Genomic DNA, 21,788 nt, shown 5'->3' with positions numbered 1-21,788 from the left:
ACATAACATTCGGTCAGATGTAATAAAAAATAACACTGTGTAACATTTTTTTTTTTTTTTTTTTTTTGGTTCCTGGGTAGTATTTATTAGTGTTATTTCCTAATTGCTTATGCCTCAAAAGTATAGAAAATGGCTATTATTCCCCACAAACTTTGCTTCTGTGACCAGGACAGTGATATTTTGAAATTTACCTATTTTCCAGAACATTCCAGATAGCTTCAGGGCTGAGTAAACTTGGAGTAACTTCTAGAACTTTCCAGTAATATAAATAATAGTATAAATACAGGGGCCTTAAGCCCACCAGTTCAGTTTAGTTCCAGCTGCCTAAGTGGACACATATCTGCATTTTTCTGAGATGGCATCAAGAGGCTGCCAGCATCCGGCAGACGCATTTTGCTATGTCTGCGGCCAATTTATCAAGACAATAGCGAAAAAGTACTCCGTGGAAGCATCTGCTAAGATGTGTGAGGCCTACAAGACATATTTCGGCATGCCTTTCGGGGATCAAGACAAACCCTGGGCACCTCATTTCACCTGCGAACACTGCAAAAAAACTCTGGAAGGTAAGATGGACAATTGTTGCTCGGAATTTTATGTTATAAAATTTGCTAAAATTTTTTAAATTGTAAAAGTTTTTTAATTTTAAAATGTTTTACAATTTTCAATGTTATTGAAAAAATATATCTGACATATGAAAAATGTTGTGAGAATCTATTTCACGTTAGTCATGGGTGAAATAAATGTATTTTTGTAGGTACAGAGGGGAAAAGAGAGCCATGAAGTTCGCTATCCCAAGAATTTGGCGGGAACCCACTGACCACTCAAGCAACTGCTACTTCTGCATAGTGGACCCTTCCAAATGTCGGACTGGCAAGAATGCACCTGCTATCACGTATCCGGACCTTCCTTCATCCATCGCCCTGGTGCCACACTGCCATGAGCTCCCCGTACCCACTCCTCCGGAGAGAGAGCAGCCGTCTTTAGAAGAGAGCAGCAAGTCAGAGAGCAAGGAAGACGTTGTAGATCCAGATGACAATTTCAGAGGTGGAGCTGAGGAGAGAAACCCATACTACCCCAACCAAAAAGACCTCAACGACTTGATTAGAGATCTTGGTCTCACCAAGTCTAATGCCGAGCTTTTGACGTCTAGGCTCAAGCAGTGGAACTTGTTGGATGAAAGTGTGCAAGTCGCAGATCAGAGGAAGCGTCACCAACCTTTTTCCAGCTTCTTCACCTGTCAAGATGGGCTCTGCTTCTGCCACAATGTGACCAGTCTGTTCGAGGCAATCGGAATCGCCTGTAACCAGAATGAGTGGCGCCTCTTCATTGACAGCTCATCCAGGAGCCTCAAAGCCGTGCTGCTCCATAATGGTAACAAGTACCCGTCTCTTCCCCTGGCTCACTCGGTGCACCTCAAAGAGGATTACATCAGCATCAAGACCTTGCTGGACGCCTTGAAGTATGATGAGTATGGCTGGGAGATCATAGGAGACTTTAAAATGGTGGCATTCCTGATGGGTCTCCAAGGCGGTTTTACCAAGTTTCCCTGCTATCTTTGCCTTTGGGACAGCAGGGACACCAAGGCGCACTACCACAGGCAGGACTGGCCACAGCGGACCGAGTTCTCTGTGGGGAGGAACAACGTCAAGTGGGAGCCACTGGTGGACCCCCGGAAGGTGCTGATGCCACCACTGCACATCAAATTGGGCCTTATGAAACAATTTGTCAGAGCTCTAGATAAGGAGTCGGCAGCCTTCAAGTACCTTCAAGACTTCTTCCCTATGCTGTCTGAGGCAAAGGTCAAAGCCGGTGTCTTCGTCGGACCACAGATAAAGAAGATCCTGGAGTGCAATGAATTCCCCAAGAAGCTTACTAATAAGGAGAAAGTGGCTTGGAACAGCTTTGTCGCAGTGGTTCGGGGCTTCCTGGGCTATCACAAGGCCGAAAACTATGTGGAGCTGGTTGAGACTCTGGTGAAGAACCACGGCACAATGGGCTGTAGGATGTCCCTCAAAGTCTATATCCTTGATGCTCATCTTGATAAATTCAAGAAGAACATGGAAGCGTACTCAGAGGAGCAAGGCGAGCGCTTCCACCAGGATATACTGGACTTTGAACGCCGCTACCAAGGACAGTATAACGAGAACATGATGGGAGACTACATTTGGGGGCTGATTCATGAAAGTGATTTACAGTATAATCGTAAATCCCAAAAAACTACTCACTTCTAAATCTTTTGTAGTCATTTTTGTATTACTTTAGTATAAATACATGTTAATTTGGATTCATATGTTGTTTTTTTCTGACTTTATGTGAACAAAAAGACACAAATTCACCTGTTTTCTCATTGGAAATAGGTAAATTTCAAAATATCACTGTCCTGGTCACAAAAGCAAAGTTTGTGGGGAATAATAGCCATTTTCTATACTTTTGAGGCATAAGCAATTAGGAAATAACACTTACTACCCAGGAACAAAAACTGTGTTACATAGTGTAATTACATAAAATCGCAAACAGTGACTAATGGGGCTCAAACTGTGCACTGTTTGTTCCTTTGTATTATGGCTGCCTGGCTGGCTGGCTGCAGGCATTTGGGTTGTTTTCGTGAGCGCTGTCTACTTGGGTGGGAGCCTCTGACTTGTATCAAAATGAACACTGATTAAAAGGAAATATGAATAGGAAAAGGATGCATATAGTCTTCCTTGCATGAAGAGATGAACATGTGGAATTCACTGAACTAACTTTACTTTGCTCATTGGAGCACAATCATTGCAGGGGCCTGGTGGGATTTCTGCAATAAGATCCTAAAGCTGAAGCATCATTGCTCTTGTTGACCTAATAAAGATACAAAGCTTGATCAGCTTGCTGGACACAAGTCATGACAAGGCTGTTGGTGCATTTAGATAGAGCAGAGGTGAAAGTAAGTTGGTATGGCCCAGTACTGTGTACCGGTAAAACATCTGCTGCCGTTACTTATCAACTTTTTTTTAAAAGTACAAAACTACAAAGGTGTGCTCAGCAAGATAATACTAGCAGAATAGGCCAATTTATTGGGCTGTGTTAGCGCCATTCAAAATATAACTATTAATAGCTGATCTTTTTTAAATCATTTATAAAGCAAATAATGAGTTGTTATCATCCACAATTAATACACTCTATGTTTATTTTTTTAAAGTATTATTGTGTTATTACATACTGTTATTTTAACGGCTTCAGAGTTGCTACGGCGTCAGCGAATTGAATAAAAAAAAAATAATAAAATCCCAGACACCAAAATCCAAGCCGAACAACTAGAAAACGCAAATCAATTCTTACAGCAGAACAGCGAACAGTGTTGCGTAACTGAATACTGCTCTATTCTCCTACTGCAAGTCATTCAACACGTATTAATTAAATCAGCAAAGGGTTGTCGTTGTCGTAGTCCCTTCCTCCTTTCCCATGCTTTCTTCCAGAGCAATATGTAAGAATCTAAAACATGCTATTAAAAACCGGAGCAATGCTTCACTGGGGGCTGGAACGGCCACTCAGCAATAATACATTACCGATAAGAAATTAAAGCTACTTTCACCTCTGATCTAGAGCTGCCTATAATACAGCGCAGATGCTAGTCATTCCACAAAGTACTGCCTATGCAAAGTATTATACATAATCCAGGCCTTTTCCCAGGCCTTCCTTATTAGCATGCTGACAACTGCCTGCAAGTGTTTCATTTCACCTCCAGAGGTCTCCACTTACTCCAGAAGGACAACACAACCTGAAGAACCATTAGAGACTGCAAGTTATTACATATTTCCTATAAAATGTTATAGGAAATCAATATATTCTCAGAATTATTGCCTAAACCTAAACTTCCAATATAAATTGTTTAATCTTCTTTTCAAATAAAATGTATAGAAGTAGGAAGAATAAACACTGTTGGTAATAAAATTGAAAGACTTTCAATGAAAAATTATAATAATAAAAAAAAAAACTTCAGGGGAACAGTAAGACTATAAACAGTCAAATAACTACTCTGTGTGTATGTGTGGATTCTTATTTATTTGTTCATTTACAAATGATTCTAGTTTTAAACCTGAAAACTTTAAAAAATGAATATTAAACTTTGTAAAAGAACCTGATTAGGATATATATATATATATATATAGAGAGAGAGAGAGAGAGAGAGAGAGAGAGAGAGAGAGAGAGAGAGAGAGAGAGAGAGAGTTAATACCAGAATCTGTCGGTGTATGGAAGCTGTCTGTCCTTATGTCTTTCGATTAATTTTAAATATAACTAAATAAGAGCTTATTTTATTGTAAAGCAACTTGGTTATGACATTCCTTAGGACAAGTTATTGCGAGAATCATAATATGGGGGTATAGAGACATCGGCCCATCTGTCTGTATATCACTTTTTCCCCCTCGTGTATGTTGCAGGTCTTTTTGTCATGTTACAGATCGATTTTGTAAGTCACTCACATAGTTCGTTTGTATTGCTTTCTGTATTTTTATGTTTAACGGGGAATTTCATTAAAATTGAACACCGATTCTTGTGAACAGCAACTTTAACTTAAAACTGAAAGCAGGTTGAATGTAAATAGGAGTTTGTCCCGACCGATATATTCAGTCTTCATCGGACCACTACAACATTTAATTGGCTATCAGATTTTCAGGATCCACGAATTCCTGGCAAATAGGACCCATTTTGCCTGTAAAAATACGGCTCGTCCTAAATACCACATCATGTCTACATACAAACAAGTCGAATAAATGTCAGAATTTGAGGGAAAAATAGCTAAAAACAAAACAAACAAAAAACTACTTTATAACAAGGCATTCACATAAGGCAGCATTTTGTGGGGTCCTTCCGATATCCGGGTCTTTTCGTGACGTTTGTTTTAGGTGTTTTTTTTTTTTTTTTTTTTTTTTTTTTCCTAAACCAGCTGATTTAGGGGAGAGGAAGCGAAGTATATCTGTTTATAACAAAAATATAATTGGCAGCTTCTGTATTTTTCTTGGAAGCGTCCGGAGATCCAGTAATGTCATGGTTTTCCTGGGTAAGTACTGGTTCTCGGTCAAGTTCAAGTTAAACGATGTGTGGTTACATTGCTGTGACGGGCAATGATGGCCTTCTTTGTTTTATCACAGGTCAGGTGAGTTTGCATTTCTTACTGTTTGAACTGTCACGATAGAGCACCGCCGGTAGTACTGCATTTCCAAGTAGAGATAAGAGTGTTACATTTTATAAATTAAGTTAGTGATAAATACATTATTTGTAATCATTGTTGTTGGACGTTTGGTTTTTTGTTTGAAACCAAATCAGTAACATTAATGTTGTCTGGTGAAGCAGTCAAAGTGGAAATTGTTGCAGATTATTCCAGTTATGCTAATTAAAAATAGTGAAATGACTCGCTAAAGTGCACTTAATAGAAACAAATAAAAACTCCAGCTAGCTAAGGGTAAGTATATTTTTGTACCTTGGACTGTGTTTTTAAGTGTGATAATTAAATATTTAAAATACCCTCAAGATAAAGAGATTTGTTTTGTACGAAGTATTCCTATTTCTTCGAGTGGTCCATGTACTATTCCAGTTAGATTATCGATTTATTTCACTCTAGTTTCCAATGCACTGTATTAAGCCATGTCATCCCTCAACCTGATATTTAGGGCCATGACTATTGAGGCTACTAGCTTTTCTTACCCAGTGTGATCACCAAGTTTCTATAGTTTACGGTACTAGTAGTTAGGTCAATATAGCCTCTTAAGATCAGTCTCTGTCAAGGCATTTTTTCATTCTACACCTTCTTTTTGAGCTATTTTTTGTGACCCAGCATCAGTGTAAAACTCATAGTACATAGCTAAACATCTTTTAGTATTTTTTTTTTTTAAGTTCATGACTCTGTTATACCACAGTCTCCATAATCTCTGATCTATTGGCAAGTTTCAAGGTACACTCAAAAAGGTTTATTGACTTGTTGGTAGCAGTCAAAATAATGGTTTGCTAGCTGGTTGTGGTGTTTATAAAAAATATGGCATAAAGACTGGTTTTCTGACTTGTTGGTCTGTTGTGCTGCCAACTTCATCGAATTAGAATACTGGGGTGACAGGTCTATTCAGTATTCAATGTAAATAGTGGCAGATATAAATAACTAATGTTTAGATTATATTCGGGAGACATGTTACCAAGGGGAAGCAATACAAACGTGTTCATGTGAGTCTCTTTAGTATGTTTCTATTTGCAAAAGTACATACTGTAAATGCCATGAAAATTGTATTTATTTAAATTACTACTACTATTTTAATCTGTCTCTGTTTTAAATGAATACAAATAAAATTCCTTGGAATTACCATGTGGAATGCATCCTAATTCAGTATTTCATTTTCTCCTTTTCCAGATGTTTCTGTTTTTCTACAATTGTCAATTGCTGCACTTTAGACACTCGCCATGGATAAGATCTTAGAAGCCCTTATCGGCTCGTCCCACCCTCTGCACGTGAAGAGGGCGATTGTGAAGAAGGTGGTGGAGGCGGCAGAAAAGGCTGTCAGTGAGGTGCAGTGCCAGGCACTCTACCAGCTCACTGCCCGCCTCATCCTGCTTGGGGAGGACTCCTTCCAGAGGCAGGTGGGCTATCAGGTGCTGGAGGCATATGCCCGCTACCACCGGGCAGAGTTTGAGCAGTTCTTCAGCAGGGATTTCATCCTGAGCCTCCTTCAGAATGGCTATGGTCATGTGGACAGAAAGGACGTGATCATTATTGACTACATCCATTGTTGTTTGAGGCTTCTCATCAGTTGCCCTTCTGTCCTGGAGATCTTCAGCATCCTCAGAGTAGAGGTGCTGAGGATAGTCTGCGAGCGGCCGGAGCCTCAGCTGTGTGCCCGGCTCAGCACCATGCTGTCAGATTTCATGCAGTGCATCCCCAAGGACAAGTCAGGGGGGCTATTCTGTCAGCAGTTGGTCAGGACTATTGGTTATTTCCACTGCTCAACTTCACAGGAGAATGAGCTTCGGGAGTATGTCTCTCAGGTCACTAAAGTAAGCACTTTGCTCCAGAACATCTGGAAAGCTGAGCCTCCCACACTGCTGCCCTCCCTGCAGGAAGTTTTTGCCATTATTTCTTCTACAGGTAAGAAAGCAGGGAGTGTTAAGTTGCACTGCCTAAAATCACTGTGGAAACTCGGTAACCAATTGATCAGAATGAGCTTCTACTTTTAAAATAGGTTTGCGTAAAATGGAAGCGATTACTTAAAATGTGGGTTTGAGAGAGTGGTGTTCACCAACAAAGTACAAAGCATACTGTGTCACTTTAAGATAAAGGCACATTTTGTGAAAGGAATTCAGTAATTGCAATGGCATCAAATTTCAATTTGCAGGTAGAAGCAGTTGCATACCTGGTTTTATAATGAGTTCTCCACTTGTCATAATGTTGATATGCCCAGTTTATTCTAAGCAATCCAAAAGTAGATTTTTTTTTTTTTTTAATGTAATATTTAGCAGTCTGCAATCCTTTGCTGATTCAGTTTTGATTTAGCGCCATAAGCTTACAGCAGAGTTGTAATGACTCAAGTCGGTGACTTGGCTCAAGTCTCTGCAAGAAAAGACTTGAAAGACTCAAGTCTTTATAAATTAAACAATCAATTTAGTTTTCAGTAACCGTAGCCCTTCTGATGTGTACAAGCCCTGCCTCTTTGAGTGAGAGGAACATGTGAGAACATAGACAGAGAGAACAGCGTCAGCAGCATGGAAGGTAAATATAGAGTACCTGCTCTCGTGGAGTTTGCCAGAACTGTGGAGTAGATGGGGAGAGAAGTAAGCAGTCTGCCTCCTGCCAGCACTGAGAAATCTTACCACTCAATACTTAATTTGATGGGTCAATCAGTAGATTTTTATTTACTTAAGATTAAAACTTAAATGCAGTAGAAAAAATGGGTAGGCTGTGGGGCCCTGTTGAAGCCTGCAGCTGGAAAGACAGATGGGGGAAAAAAAAACATTGACAGAGAAGGGACCACTACGGTGGCCTGCTGGACATCCATAGTGGCCAGAGGGGTCACTACAGGGGCCTGCTGGACGCGCTTTGTCGAGATGCAGTGGGTGCCAGCGAATCCGCTTATAAGTGGAATTGGGCTTGTTTTTTAATAATTGTATTTATTTTCTTTACAATCCAGTATCCTACAGCCACTGGCACTAGCACACAGTACAGGCAATCAATGAAGCTGTTGCAAGGTCATGTTTGTTTTCCAGAATTACTGAATTACAATGGCATAGCCAGACATACGCAGTGTACGACACTTTCAATAGGGAGTCAACGTTTTGAATGTTTTCCTGTTAGCCTGTTTATTTGTATGCTGATTTTTTACTTCAACTTAACCCATAAAATGCCTACATATTTGCAGATTACTTTGACCCTGTTTGTTTATTTATTTTTTACTTCAAGTGTTACAAATAATACCCTGTTGTAGGAAGAAAAAAAAGAACAATTAATATTCACTCAGTTAGCTTTCATTGTCCGGTTGGCTATTGTAAAGTAAAATTGCAGAATTCTCCAGCCAGATTGTCGTAAGACGCTGGCGTTGAGCACAGAAACTAATTCCAAGTCTACTTGTTTACGTTTCCTTTCATTCAATTTATGTTTAGCGCTAATGTGTTCTACAGTGGCCTGTCTATGAGTGTAATCTACAGCCTTGCTGCGTGAACTACAAAGCGGCACATTTCCATCATGAAATTCGTTCTTGCCAAACTTGTTGATCTGATCTTTAGGGGTGATTGTTATTGTTTTCAGTGTCTTTGAACAGCTCTGGATACTGACTGGTCTCATTCAACACTGAACATGAATACATGAAGCAGTTTTATTAGACAGGGTTGTTTATGTAAATGTAAAGCAAAGTTGGTACAGTGTATTACGTTAACTTTTTTTTTTTTTTTAAAGTTTATCCATGAGTTTGGATTTGCTTGTGGTAGTTTTGTTTTTAAACAAATTACAATTTCAGCAAAATATGGCTTGTTTTGCTCGTTTTTTGTTTTCTAAAACATTGAGTTTTTTAAACCGTAGTATAACTTTAGATTAATATGCATTAAACCGAACAACATACACTCTGTGCTGCTGAAGTATGTTCTTTTCTTTTTACTTGTATATTGCTAATCTCGTAAAAGTAATCTGATTAAATCAAACTCTCAGAAATAATAACTCTAATTGACTCAAGCAAACTCTGTCGACTTGACTCAAGCTTGGCAGTGACTCAATTCGACTCGAGTCCCAATTTTTGTGACTTGACTACAACACTGGTTTACAGTTCTCAAATTTTCAAATAAACACTTTTCTCTGTATCTTAAATCACCAATGTTGTAACTTCTTAACATAAAAGTGGCTCCTTATGTTTTAGAAGTCACATAACTGACTTTAGGTATACAGTATTGCATGTTGGGTCCTTTTACTGCATTCCCTATATTTTCTCAGATAAAGCTCTTCTGAAAGCTATTTGTCTTGTTTTCTGAACAGATCCATCTTTTGAACCTTCCATTGCACTAGCAAGCCTCGTTCAGCACATCCCATTACAAATGATTACAGTTCTCATTAGGAGCCTTACTACAGACCAGAATGTAAAAGACGCCAGTATGACTCGAGCACTGTGCAGGTAAGATGTGCTGTATGCAGCCTCACTTCACTGACAAAGTTATGGCAGAATAATTGAAAATGAAATGAAAAAGCGATGCAAGAGATAAAAGCCATTTATGTAATTTAATAAAAGTAGCAATTGCAAACAACCTACAAGCAATAATAAAAACCAAGAAAGCAGGCTGCAATGAGCTGTTTGCATTCAGAACAATTGAGATGGATTCTATTCTACAACTTAGTGTCTTTAAAAATAAATAAATGACTGTTGGTTCTTTTATTTAATTTGCTTTCCTCCTCCCCAGAATGATTGACTGGCTATCCTGGCCTCTTGCTCAGCATGTTGAGACATGGGTGATTGCACTGCTAAAGGGATTGGCAGCTGTACAGAAGTTCACTATTCTCATTGATGTAACCCTACTCAAAATTGAGCTGGTATGTATTTCTGCAGGGAGAGAGTTGACTGCTGAACAGGGACAAGGGCATTTGTTATGCTGTTTGGAGGGGTTGGATGATGTATTGTATCTGGAATGGGTGTTGATTTTGAAATAGGTTAGATTCTCTGAAGAATGAGGTTTGTATAATGTACGTATTCGGGAAACATCCTCAAAACAGGCCTGTCCCTGATCCGAATTAAACATAGCTCATTGGAGATACAAATTATGGCAGTTTCGCTCTTCTGTAACAAGTGTCACAGAATCTTTTTTGGAGGTGTTGTGTGCACAAGCGTAACTTCCACAAATAGGATTCTGTTCTGCTGTTTGTTACAGCTACTTAATCAGCTGGGTTCAGCAAGTCACTAAAGTGAAGATACTTTGAGCTGTCCTCTCCAGGGAGCTTGCTGGTGGTCTGTGGCTTTTGTAATCTGAGTGAACCAAAAACAGAATAGTGTGAAGATGGATAGTTACTAAATGCAAGAATAAACACACAACAGAAAGGGATGCACTAAGACCTAATAACCTAATTATTCAAGCTGTAGGCCAATAAGAATTTTGAGTGTAAAAGTTAGACTTGTTTGGCTGTGACTGTCCCTTTTTAGCAAAGGGCACACTGGCACTTGTACTATAGGTCATGATTTAAATCAATTAAACTATTGTTAGATGAATGTTTTATTTTATGTATATTGTATAAAGAACCATTTGAATCTAAACTTTTGTTCACGTGTGCTTCTAAAATAATCTTTTAAGAAAAATGTTTGTAACCACATTTGTTTTATTTTTATCCGAGTAACCGATGTGACAGTGTATCGTTGTATTGATATTTTGTTTATAGGTTTTTAATCGTCTGTGGTACCCAATAGTGAGGCAAGGTGCTTTGACTGTTCTTTCTCACATGCTCCTCAGTTTCCAGCATTCCCCAGAGGCATTCCACTTGGTAAGTCCATCCATTAAACTGACAGTACAGGGCTGAACTGAGGCCAGTGAACCAGAATACCCATGATTTCAATCCCTGCTCTTAAACAAATTGACTGTGTCAGATGGGGGCAAGTTACACAGGGTACAAACAGAATCCCAATAGCAATTAACCATTGCTTATATGTTGCACTTTACAATGTAGGTATTTTAAGGGATCGTAAAGTCTGTTATGTCCATTCGACTTCTTCCTCACAGGAAAGGATTATCCTTGACATTTGCAAACGATTCACTTGTCAGTAAGACCATGTCCATTCCTTCAAGTGAGTGAGAAGCACTGATAACAATGTGTAGATAGCAAGCAATACCAACACATTCTACTCTGCTGTAAAATAGTAAGAACGGTAATAATTATTATAATAATAATGAATCATGGTCCTAAGATGGATGTGATGAAATGGCATTGTAGATGTTTTTCCCTCTGTTTTATATGTGTTGGGGTTTAGTTTTTGTTTTCATTTATTAGATACAGTTCTTTGGAAAAAATGTAGATAGAAATGTTAAGTGCATATAAACCTTTTTCCTAAGATTAAGTTCTCTTTTGTGGTTTTGCAGGTGGTGCCACACATCGTGCACCTGGTTCAGTCTCTAAAAAGCGATGGACTTCCCAATAGCAAAGCCTTCCTTGTACAATTTACTGAGCTCATACTCTGTATGATGTATCAGTTCTCTGGATTTCCTGACCTCTATGAGAGTATCCTGGAAGCCATAAAGGTAACAACTAACTATATCAGTAAGAAAACTCATTTTAAGTTATTTACAGTGAAAAAAGACATCATGCTTGTGAAGAGTGATGTGCTGCAAAAAAACACTCTAGGTTGAACCCCCTAAAGCTTCACAATAGTAGCTCTGCTGTTATATGAAACAAAATGTTTTCTTTGGGCAATAACTCTACCTAACAAAACAGCTAAAGGAAAACACAGGTGATTTTTAAATCCTGATGCCCAAACAAATCAATAATATTTTCAAAAAAGAAAGTCGAAACATGGTTATATGTAACAGATACATATAAAAATTTGTAATTTTAAAAGTGTATTAGATTATTTTAATATAATGGCTAAACCATAAAGTATTGAACCTTGTGGGCCAAAGTGTCTAAAAAATCTACTTAAACTGATTTATAGTAGTTCATTTATAAACTACCATAAAGACTCAATTTCATAGTGTACTGTTTAATTTGTTTTTTGTTATTCTTATTTTATCTTGCAATAAGAGGCTAACTGCATTATGCATATATATTGAAACTGTAGTTGCTAGGCACTTTCGTTTTAATTTTGCAGGAGTTGCCCAAACCCAGCGAGGAAAAGATCAAACTTATTTTGAATCAAAGTGCCTGGACATCACAGTCCAATTCCTTGGCTTCTGGTCTTTTGAGGCTCACAGGAAAATCAGAAACTGGCAAGACAGGCCTGATAAACCTTGGGAATACTTGTTACATGAACAGCATCATTCAGACTCTGTTTATGGCCACAGAGTAAGTATCCCCTGCTGGGAATGCATAAATAAACCACACTTTACTGATTGTGAAAAAATTCTAACAATCTTTTTTTTAGCACCTTTTATTGAGAGTATCAGAATCTGGGGGCACCTGTTTGTCTAAAACTTTATGTTTACAAAGCAGTTTATTTTCAATTTTGACTGTCAGAATATGTTACAGTGTATGGAGGCATGTATCCATCTTTTGGTGTGTCAAACATATACTGAGCATCAAAAGAAACATCACTTTTTTTATATTTGGATAAAATTCACTAGATGTGATCAAAATGATGAACTCTGTTTTAGAGTAGGTGTAGTGACGTTTTATTGTGCTGATTTAACAATTAACATCATGAAGATGCTGCTAAATGATCTGTCGATCTAGGGCAGGTGTTGTGACTCTTGGTCTCCCTGTTTGTGGACTGTCATTGAAAGAGTGTGTCTGGTTTTACCGACTCGCCAGGTTTGAAACTGCTGGCTGTGAGCACCCAAGACAGCAAGCCACAGTACGCTGCTCTAGTCCAGCCTCCAACATGCCGATTGCGCAAAGGCGCTGCTCTCTTGACAGACCTGGCACATTTGTTTTTTCTTTGTGATTTTTCTTTATTGCTTATTCATACTTGTAACACAGTGGCTGAAATCACTCCATATCCAGTGTCCAATCGACTGTCTCACTACTTAGGTGATTAATTGGATATGCTTCAGTCATAGTCACTCAAGCGTGTCATGGTCAAGAATCAATGATCGAGTGATTTAAACCAAAGCATTACGTCAATGTCCGTCATTTTATGTACCTAATTTTGTTCTGAAAATAAATGTGTTATAATAGTGATAAGTTTCTTTAGATGCTTGGTATGTTTGTACATAAGCATACTGATGTAGGTCATGGTGGCTTACATTTTCATGATACTCATAGCTCCTAATATACTTTTAAAACAAATCTGCGTAAAAGTTCTAATGTGTTTCAACTACTTGCCTGCCTTGACTTCCATTATTGTATTATTTATGCTTTTTTATTTTTAACAGTTTTAGGCGATCTGTTTTATCTCTAAATCTCAATGGATCATATACATTAATGAAAAGACTTCAGCTCCTGTTTGCATTCTTGGCTCACACTCAGGTTTGTATTTACATTACATTTTACATATTTTGTATTGCTATGTTGAGGGCAAAAACCAAATGAATACACATGGAAGCTGTGTCCTGGCTAGTTTTTAAATTAGTATGAAGAAGTGTTTACTGTAAACAAGTTTGTACAAATAGCACAAACTTTTTATTTTATCATAGATACAGTACTGTGCAAAAGTTTTAGGCAGGTGTGAAAAAAATGCTCTAAAGTAAGAATGCTTTCAAAAATAGACATGTTAATAGATTATATTTATCAACTAAATGCAAAGTGAGTGAACAGAATTAAAATCTAAATCAAATCCATATTTGGTGTGACCACCCTTTGCCTTCAAAACAGCATCAGTTCTTCTAGGTACACTTGCACACAGTTTTTGAAGGAACTCGGCAGGTAGGTTGGCCCAAACATCTTAGAGAAATAACCACAGTTCTTCTGTGGATTTAGGCAGCCTCAGTTGCTTCTCTCTCTTCATGTAATCCCAGACAGACTCGATGATGTTGAGATCAGGGCTCTGTGGGGGCCATGCCATCGCTTCCAGGACTCCTTGTTCTTTACGCTGAAGATAGTTCTTAATGACTTTCGCTGTATGGGGTCATTGTCATGCTGCAGAATAAATTTGGGGCCAATCAGATGCCTCCCTGATGGTATTGCATGATGGATAAGTATCTGCTTGTACTTCTCAGCATTGAGGAGACCATTAATTCTGATCAAATCCCCAAATCCATTTGCAGAAATGCAGCCCCAAACTTGCAAGGAACCTCCACCATGCTTCACTGTTGCCTGCAGACACTCATTCGTGTACTGCTCTCCAGCCCTTCGGCGAACAAACTGCCTTCTGTTACAGCCAAATATTTCAAATTTTGACTCATCAGTCCAGAGCACCTGCTGCCATTTTTCTGCACCCCAGTTCCTGTGTTTTCGTGCATAGTTGAGTCGATTGGCCTTGTTTCCACGTCGGAGGTATGGCTTTTTGGCCGCAAGTCTTCCATGAAAGCCACTTCTGACAAGACTTCTCCGGACAGTAGATGGGTGTACCAGGGTCCCACTGTTTTCTGCCAATTCTGAGCTGATGGCATTGCTGGACATCTTCCGATTGCGAAGGGAAGTAAGCATGGTGTGTCTTTCATCTGCTGCAGTAAGTTTCCTTGGCCGACCACTGCGTCTGTGGTCCTCAACGTTGCCCGTTTCTTTGTGTTTCTTCAAAAGAGCTTGGACAGCACATCTGGAAATCCCTGTCTGCCTTGAAATTTCTGCCTGGGAGAGACCTTGCTGATGCAGTATAACTACCTTGTGTCTTGTTGCTGTGCTCAGTCTTGCCATGGTGTATGTCTTTTGACAGTAAACTGTCTTCAGCAACCTCACCTTGTTAGCCGAGTATGGCTGTTCCTCACCCAGTTTTATTCCTCCTACACAGCTGTTTCTGTTTCAGTTAATGATTGTGTTTCAACCTACATATTGAATTGATGATCATTAGAACCTGTTTGGTATAATTGTTTAATCATACACCTGACTATATGCCTACAAAATCCCTGACTTTGTGCAAGTGTACCTAGAAGAATTGATGCTGTTTTGAAGGCAAAGGGTGGTCACACCAAATATGGATTTGATTTAGATTTTTCTTCTGTTCACTGACTTTGCATTTAGTTAATTGATAAATATAATCTATTGACATGTCTATTTTTGAAAGCGTTCTTACTTTACAGCATTTTTTCACACCTGCCTAAAACTTTTGCACAGTACTCTATTTTTTTTTATTAAATGTACATTGTGTGCATTATTTTATATACAGGAATCTAAAATGTACAATTGTTTTCCTTGGTAAAAGTTTAAAAGCTTTCATTGTATTAAAAATTAAACAAAATATATTAGCTTAGCTTTTGACTTGGAACTTTCCCAGATCAAATGAAGCTTACAGTATTAATCACATATTTTTGTGATTTGAATGAAGTGCTATTTAATTTGGTGTGCAAGCTTTAGTTGAGAAACTTACTTTTTTATATAATTATGTCTCACTTCAGAGAGCAGCATATGCACCCCGGAATTTCTTTGAAGCATCGAGACCCCCATGGTTCACTCCTGGGACTCAGCAGGACTGCTCTGAATACCTGCGATTCTTGTTAGACAGGTATTGGATAAAATTACACTAAGTAAAGCAATTTAATTTTACTATTCCACTTCTAATGATGTTTACCCTGCAATTGTTTTTTTTTTGTTTGTTTTTTTTAAATGAAAATTACTTTGTTTACTTATCTGTACTGTTGAATTTTTGTGCTCATTTGATTATTGATTTTTCTTGAGGTTTCCATTTATTGAGTTTAAGATTAAATGTTATTGTTAGGGCATGTTGAAAGTAATACATTCTTTTAGTATTGCTCTGATGGTGAAAATGTTAGGTTTTGTGGACATACTAACTTGCAAGGCCTCTAGTCTTCTACCCCCCCCCCCACACACACACACACACACACACACACACACACTCACAGACACACATATTTGAAATTTGATTTCATGAGCGTATTCAAAAATTATGTAAAACAAATTTGTTTTTGATACCTATAGGGTTACAGGATTTAAGTTTTATGTTCGTAGGTTTCACTATTTATTGTTTTCTGTTTTTCAATTAAGATTGGATGAAGAAGAGAAGACCATTAGGGCTTTTAAGATGGAGAAGACTAACCCTAATCCGGGTGTTAATAGTTCCTATAGTGACACTAATGGCGTTGTACAGGATGCCTCAAGTATGGACCGTCCCTCTGCAGAGCCCCCTGCAGAAAAGGGTGACAAAGAGAAGACACTCATAGAAAAAATGTTTGGGGGTAAACTTTCTACATCTATACGTTGCATGGAATGCAATAGTATTTCTCAGAAGTTAGAGCCTTTTACTGACCTCTCTTTAGCTTTTCGTCCTTTGGCTAAAACTCAGCAGCTGGAGCTTTCATGTTCACCTTCTGCACCAGAAAATGAATGCAGCAGCAGGTCCAGTGGGAGCACCCCCTGGTCCGACAAATCACCCATCCCTGTTGAAGCTGAAGAGCCTGCAGGAGGAAACAATGAGTCAACTGCTCTGCAGAAACATGTGGCAACTAATGTTAATACCTTTGAACCTGAGAAACAGGATGGCAGTCTCCCCCCATCTGTACCAGATTTAATAAATTACTTCTTGGAACCTGAGATTCTTGACGAGGACAACAAATACTACTGTGAGAAATGTGCCTCGCTGCAGAATGCTGTGAAAACTATGCATGTTGTTGATGATCCAGAATACCTCATCCTCACCCTCCTGCGCTTCTCGTATGACGCCAAGAGTCACGTGCGCCGCAAGATTCTGGACAACGTGGCAATTCCGCCCTACCTACAGCTTCCTGTTCATCACAGGATAGCTAAGAGCGCTGCTAGTTCTGTGTCTGGAAGCAGGAGCTCTTCACCTCTGCAGGTGGACTCGCCAGAGAGTGAGGAGAACCTGGCGAAGAAACTTAAACCTTCTGGGAAAGAGGAGGAGGTGGAGGTGGAGGTTGAAGTGGAAGAGGAGGACGAGGTAGAGGAAATGACGATGGGAGCCCAGTCGGTAACCTACGTTCTTAGCTCTGTGGTCATGCATTCCGGTATGTCCTCTGAAAGCGGACACTACTATTCCTATGGTAGGAATGTCACCAGCTCAGATTCCTCCTTGCCACCTAGTCTGTGCTATCAGGAAGGGGAAATTCAGGATTCCACATGTCATCTAAACTCAAATGGTACAGTCTCCTCGAGCCCGGCTACCACAAGCTCCACATGCACTTCAGTGGCCAAACAGGACCGTGATGTAGGCCAGTCTGCCAGGGACTGGTTCCTCTTCAATGACAGCAGAGTGACCTTTACCTCTTTCCAGTCTGTGCAGAACGTCACCTGCAGGTTCCCAAAGGACACAGCTTATGTTCTTTTCTACAAAAAGCAAGACCTCAGAAAAGGTGTAAATGGCAGCACCATTAATGGCATGAGGTTAAATGCTGAGCCTCCGCTGCAGAAAGAGTTGATGGATGCTATAACAAAAGACAACAAGCTTTATTTACAGGTGAGTCACTTATTTGTATGCACTAATTTACACTGAGAAACTCATCTTGAATTCTTGTCCAGCTAGTTTAAACAGTTTCCGAGAGGGAAACTAGGACTCCAGGTTTTCACTGCACATTGTTTTACTTCTTTTTAAATTGTGATGAAACTTGGCATTTGTATCAGATTGTAAGGATAGATTGAGGTGTCTGTACATCTGTCAGTCTGCATGTCACACTTACATTTTTATGCATCTTGAGGAGTTTGTCCAAACACTAAATCATCATTTTAATATAGTTTACCAGATACCAACACCTCATTTGCGTACATGACATGTAGGTACTAAGTACGACATATACAGTTTCTATTAAAATTCATACAGTTTATGAAACTTTTTCATCATACTGGTAGTTCTAATTTAATTTAAAACTGTGGGGGTTGTTTGTTACTGACACATACATTTTGGGAAGTAAATGGCTAATAATAACTTATATGCCCCCTACTAAAACTTCCTTTTTTAATAATTAGTTTCACATTTCAATAACAGCTATGGCCAATCACTGTGGGGGTGGTTTAGCCAAGTGGGTCACAGGGCAATGTGATTTACATAATTGTTCAGTGCTGGGCAGAATAAATTATGCATCATGTAATTAGGCCAATTGCTTTTCTAATCTGGTGCCGTGGGAAGTATTAGCCTCTGATCTCATCAAAGGATTTGGTTACTGTCTGAATATTTCATTATATTCTGGTACATAGCATGTAGTAAGATCAATGAATGTGTCATCTTAAGACAGCCAAGCATTTAACAGTAGTGTTTTTGTTTACCTGTTTACACAATTTAATAAGTAGACATATTAAAAAATATCCCCTCCTGCATGTTTGTTTTTGTTCTTGGAACGTGAAGGGCTCACAAGCTTTCCTGAACCTAGTCTAAATCACCAGTGCTGATTATTTGTAATTAGGGCTTCTGATTTTCGGTTTTGACCGATAAAACCAGATTTAAACACCCCCAATACAAAGAAAAAATGAAATCTGTGGATAGCCAATAAACACCGGAGAAACTGTGGAAATGGTTACTCAAATCATGTTGACTTCACTTCTTTCCCATTTAAAAAAAGGAAAACCTACAGTACAAATAAAAAAATACATTTCCCAGCACAGTGGGCACTGTCCCTCTTTCCTGCCTTGTAACTATCATTGATTCATTCAGAATACTTTAAACCCGCTCCAGCTGCTGAGTGACAGCACATTCCTACATTTCTATAGAATGGAGGGTTGTTTAGAAGGATTTAAAGCTGTATTACAGTTAAGATACAGAGGATTTAAAACAATTGCAAATTTTGGCGAAATGTAAAAAAATCTTACACACAAACACCCCAGAAGAATGTGCCTGTGACCATAAGGATTTTGTTGTGGAAGACGGCAAAGAAAAGAAGGTACAACTTTTAAGTTTGCAAGTACTGTCGAGTTACTACTATACGTATTTTTACAGAAAAAAACACTCAATTTCATACAGTATATCACAAATGAAAGCCCCCTGTCACAAAGACGGCCGGAGTGTGTGGCGTCAGACCAGAGCCAGGAAATAAAACAATGAGAGAGGTGGAGTTTGGAGCTGAGCGAATCCTTTCGCTCAGCATTTAATAAATAAACAGAACAGAAAACAAACGGTGTAACAAACACAAACAGGACATGGCACATTCGCCAAAATAAATAGACAAACAAAAACGGACTAACACTACACAAAACCGGGTGAGCAGATATTTTAACTATTATTCTTACAATTATTCACTATTACCTCCGTCTCCTGTCCCGTTCTCCATTCACTGAACACAACCCAGAGTGGGTGAAAACATCTTGCTTTTATGCAGCTGTACTGAGACTCGACCTCTAATCAATCATTCAATTGGAGTCGTGGTACAACTGCACGTGAATTAATAAAGTGCAATACCCTGTGCTCACATATTAAATTTTACTTGCACATGAAGTGCTGTGCAATCCTCGTGCCTAAATACAAATATACATTTTAAACAATCATGTTACACAGTCCCTTTTATATCCCGTGTACCAATGACTATACACCAACATTAACACACTACACGTAACATATAACTGAAAATACACACAGGGGAGGGCACTTCGTCACACCCCCCGAAAAGCTGATTTACATAAAACTGTAAATGGCTAAAAATACGCACTGAAAATTAAAATGAATAAACACTGAAAAACAGAAACCCTTTTTGTAATTGAACTTGGCATAACATTTTCAAGTTTCCAAGTTAGGCCTAGAAAAAAAAGACTACTTCGAATGAGATGCTGTTCAGATTAGTTTTCTATTTTTTCCTTTTTATTTTTATTTTTTTTTTGGTCAGTGCAAAATACAAAGAAAGAAAAGCATGTTTCAAAACCAGTTTTTTATACATAACCTGTATACACAGAACATATCGCAGTGTAATAATTTGAAGCATGATAATGTTAAATACAGTTGCTTTTTTAAATTATGTTTTAAATGAGCAAATAGGCGTAGTTTTCAATTTGCACCGAAGGACTCATTTCACAAACAGTGGTGTGCTTTTTAGTCCCAGTTATAACCTATATATCAAAGATTACACCCAAATCATTCCACAACCCTTGTGGGAGATTTCAGAGTTTGACCCGTTACAATCACTGAAAGGCTTTATTTTGTGGATAGAAAACGGCCCACACTGAATTCAATCAAAAAAGGAAAAGATCTAAAAGCAATAGTAGGATCTGAAAACTCCTCCTCTTTTGTATGAATACCTATATTACATGTATAGTTTGTGGTGATTTTTATTTTATAATTATATCTACAGACAGATTGAAAGTAGAAGGATTTAAGTGTGGCCGGTGATATTGTTGCTGATACACTTAGTACTTCAGGGATATTTACAGTAAAGTCCATACAGAATGGGCTAGTCATCACTTTTCCTTGTGCAGTCTTGGATTCTGAATCACCTACAGACTTCAAAGGCTTCTGCAAGCTAATTTGTCTCCCTTTGGTGCCAACTTTTATTTATTATTATTTTTTTAAACTGCTGCATTTGTAGTTTCAAATAAAGCAATAGGTTATGACTTGATTTTGCTGATACAGATATGTGCATTGTTTCTGGGGTGGGAGAGATGATAATAGTTTTTGTGGAGGTGTACTGTTTATATATAATATAATAATATATACATTTTATTTATTTTAAGTCTGTAATTACAGAAAGATGCAGCATGCTGGCAAGCTTACAGATTTCATAGCGGTGTGTCCAAGATAATCATTTATAGAAAGAGGTTACTTCACTAGGTGGCAGTGTTTGACAAACTATCCTTGAACAGGTTCAGCTTTTTAGAAGTACTGTTCTGATACTGTGACGTGCATTAAACTAGAAGTGAGTTGTTTATCCATGCAGCACCTTCTTAATGTCTTAAATTTCTTGCCCATTTTAGCTCTTATCTCTGCTTGCTAAATGTCATGATTACTTTGACTAGATCATTGTCTCTAACAATCAACTATTTCTAAAAAAATCATGTTATCCATTTACAGCTAAAAGAAATGCTTAAAAAATACCTCATATACTAGATAGTGCAACTAGATTTAGTACACTGCATTTAATATACGTAACTGTTTGAATAACTAAATTAATTAATTAATAAATAAAACATTAACCACAGTTTTCATTTAACAATATATGCATATAGTCTTTCCAGAGGTATAGAAATAGTGTACTGTTATTTCAATGTGTTTTTGGAGAGATTAGCTGCATATAGTAACAGAAGTTAATGTGAAACAAGGAGGCTATATTTATAGCTTGACTTGTGAACTATACCGTAGTGTGAATGATCAATTTCAGCTCTGTTATTATATGGATTTTTTCACCCAGGTTTAATATCTAACAAAACTATATGCCAAAAGAAAACTCTATTAACACTACTCTTGGGAATAATGTATACAGTTTGTTCTTGACGCTGTCATATTTAACCAAAATGCTATCAATCCTATCGACTGTGCCACTAATCCTGTTTCAGCCCACCAGACGTGGTAAGTAACATCCTGTAGACTCACCAATCATTATTTTATTTTTCAAATTGCTTCCCACCCACCTCGTCTTCATATTCCGGTGTGTTTTTTATATGCACATCGAGCGAAGTT

At 38.3% G+C, this 21,788-nt stretch overlaps 1 protein-coding gene across 1 annotated transcript in view; it reads left to right on the top strand.

The window, feature by feature from the left end:
* Nucleotides 1-4,917: 4,917 nt before the first annotated feature.
* LOC121326640 (ubiquitin carboxyl-terminal hydrolase 38-like) overlaps nt 4,918-21,788 on the top strand; it is a 28,621-nt gene continuing 11,750 nt past the window's right edge. Inside the window, exons 1-10 of the mRNA XM_041269978.1 lie at nt 4,918-5,035; nt 6,374-7,105; nt 9,476-9,611; nt 9,895-10,024; nt 10,862-10,963; nt 11,557-11,715; nt 12,282-12,475; nt 13,504-13,597; nt 15,622-15,728; nt 16,229-17,654. Coding sequence (XP_041125912.1) covers nt 6,424-7,105; nt 9,476-9,611; nt 9,895-10,024; nt 10,862-10,963; nt 11,557-11,715; nt 12,282-12,475; nt 13,504-13,597; nt 15,622-15,728; nt 16,229-17,654 — 3,030 coding nt within the window. The 5' untranslated portion in view covers nt 4,918-5,035; nt 6,374-6,423. The remainder of the gene's footprint in view (nt 5,036-6,373; nt 7,106-9,475; nt 9,612-9,894; nt 10,025-10,861; nt 10,964-11,556; nt 11,716-12,281; nt 12,476-13,503; nt 13,598-15,621; nt 15,729-16,228; nt 17,655-21,788) is intronic.

Source organism: Polyodon spathula, chromosome 2, assembly GCF_017654505.1.
Source record: "Polyodon spathula isolate WHYD16114869_AA chromosome 2, ASM1765450v1, whole genome shotgun sequence".
Classification (NCBI taxonomy): Eukaryota; Metazoa; Chordata; class Actinopteri; order Acipenseriformes; family Polyodontidae; genus Polyodon; species Polyodon spathula.
This window is presented reverse-complemented; position numbering and strand designations above follow the sequence as displayed.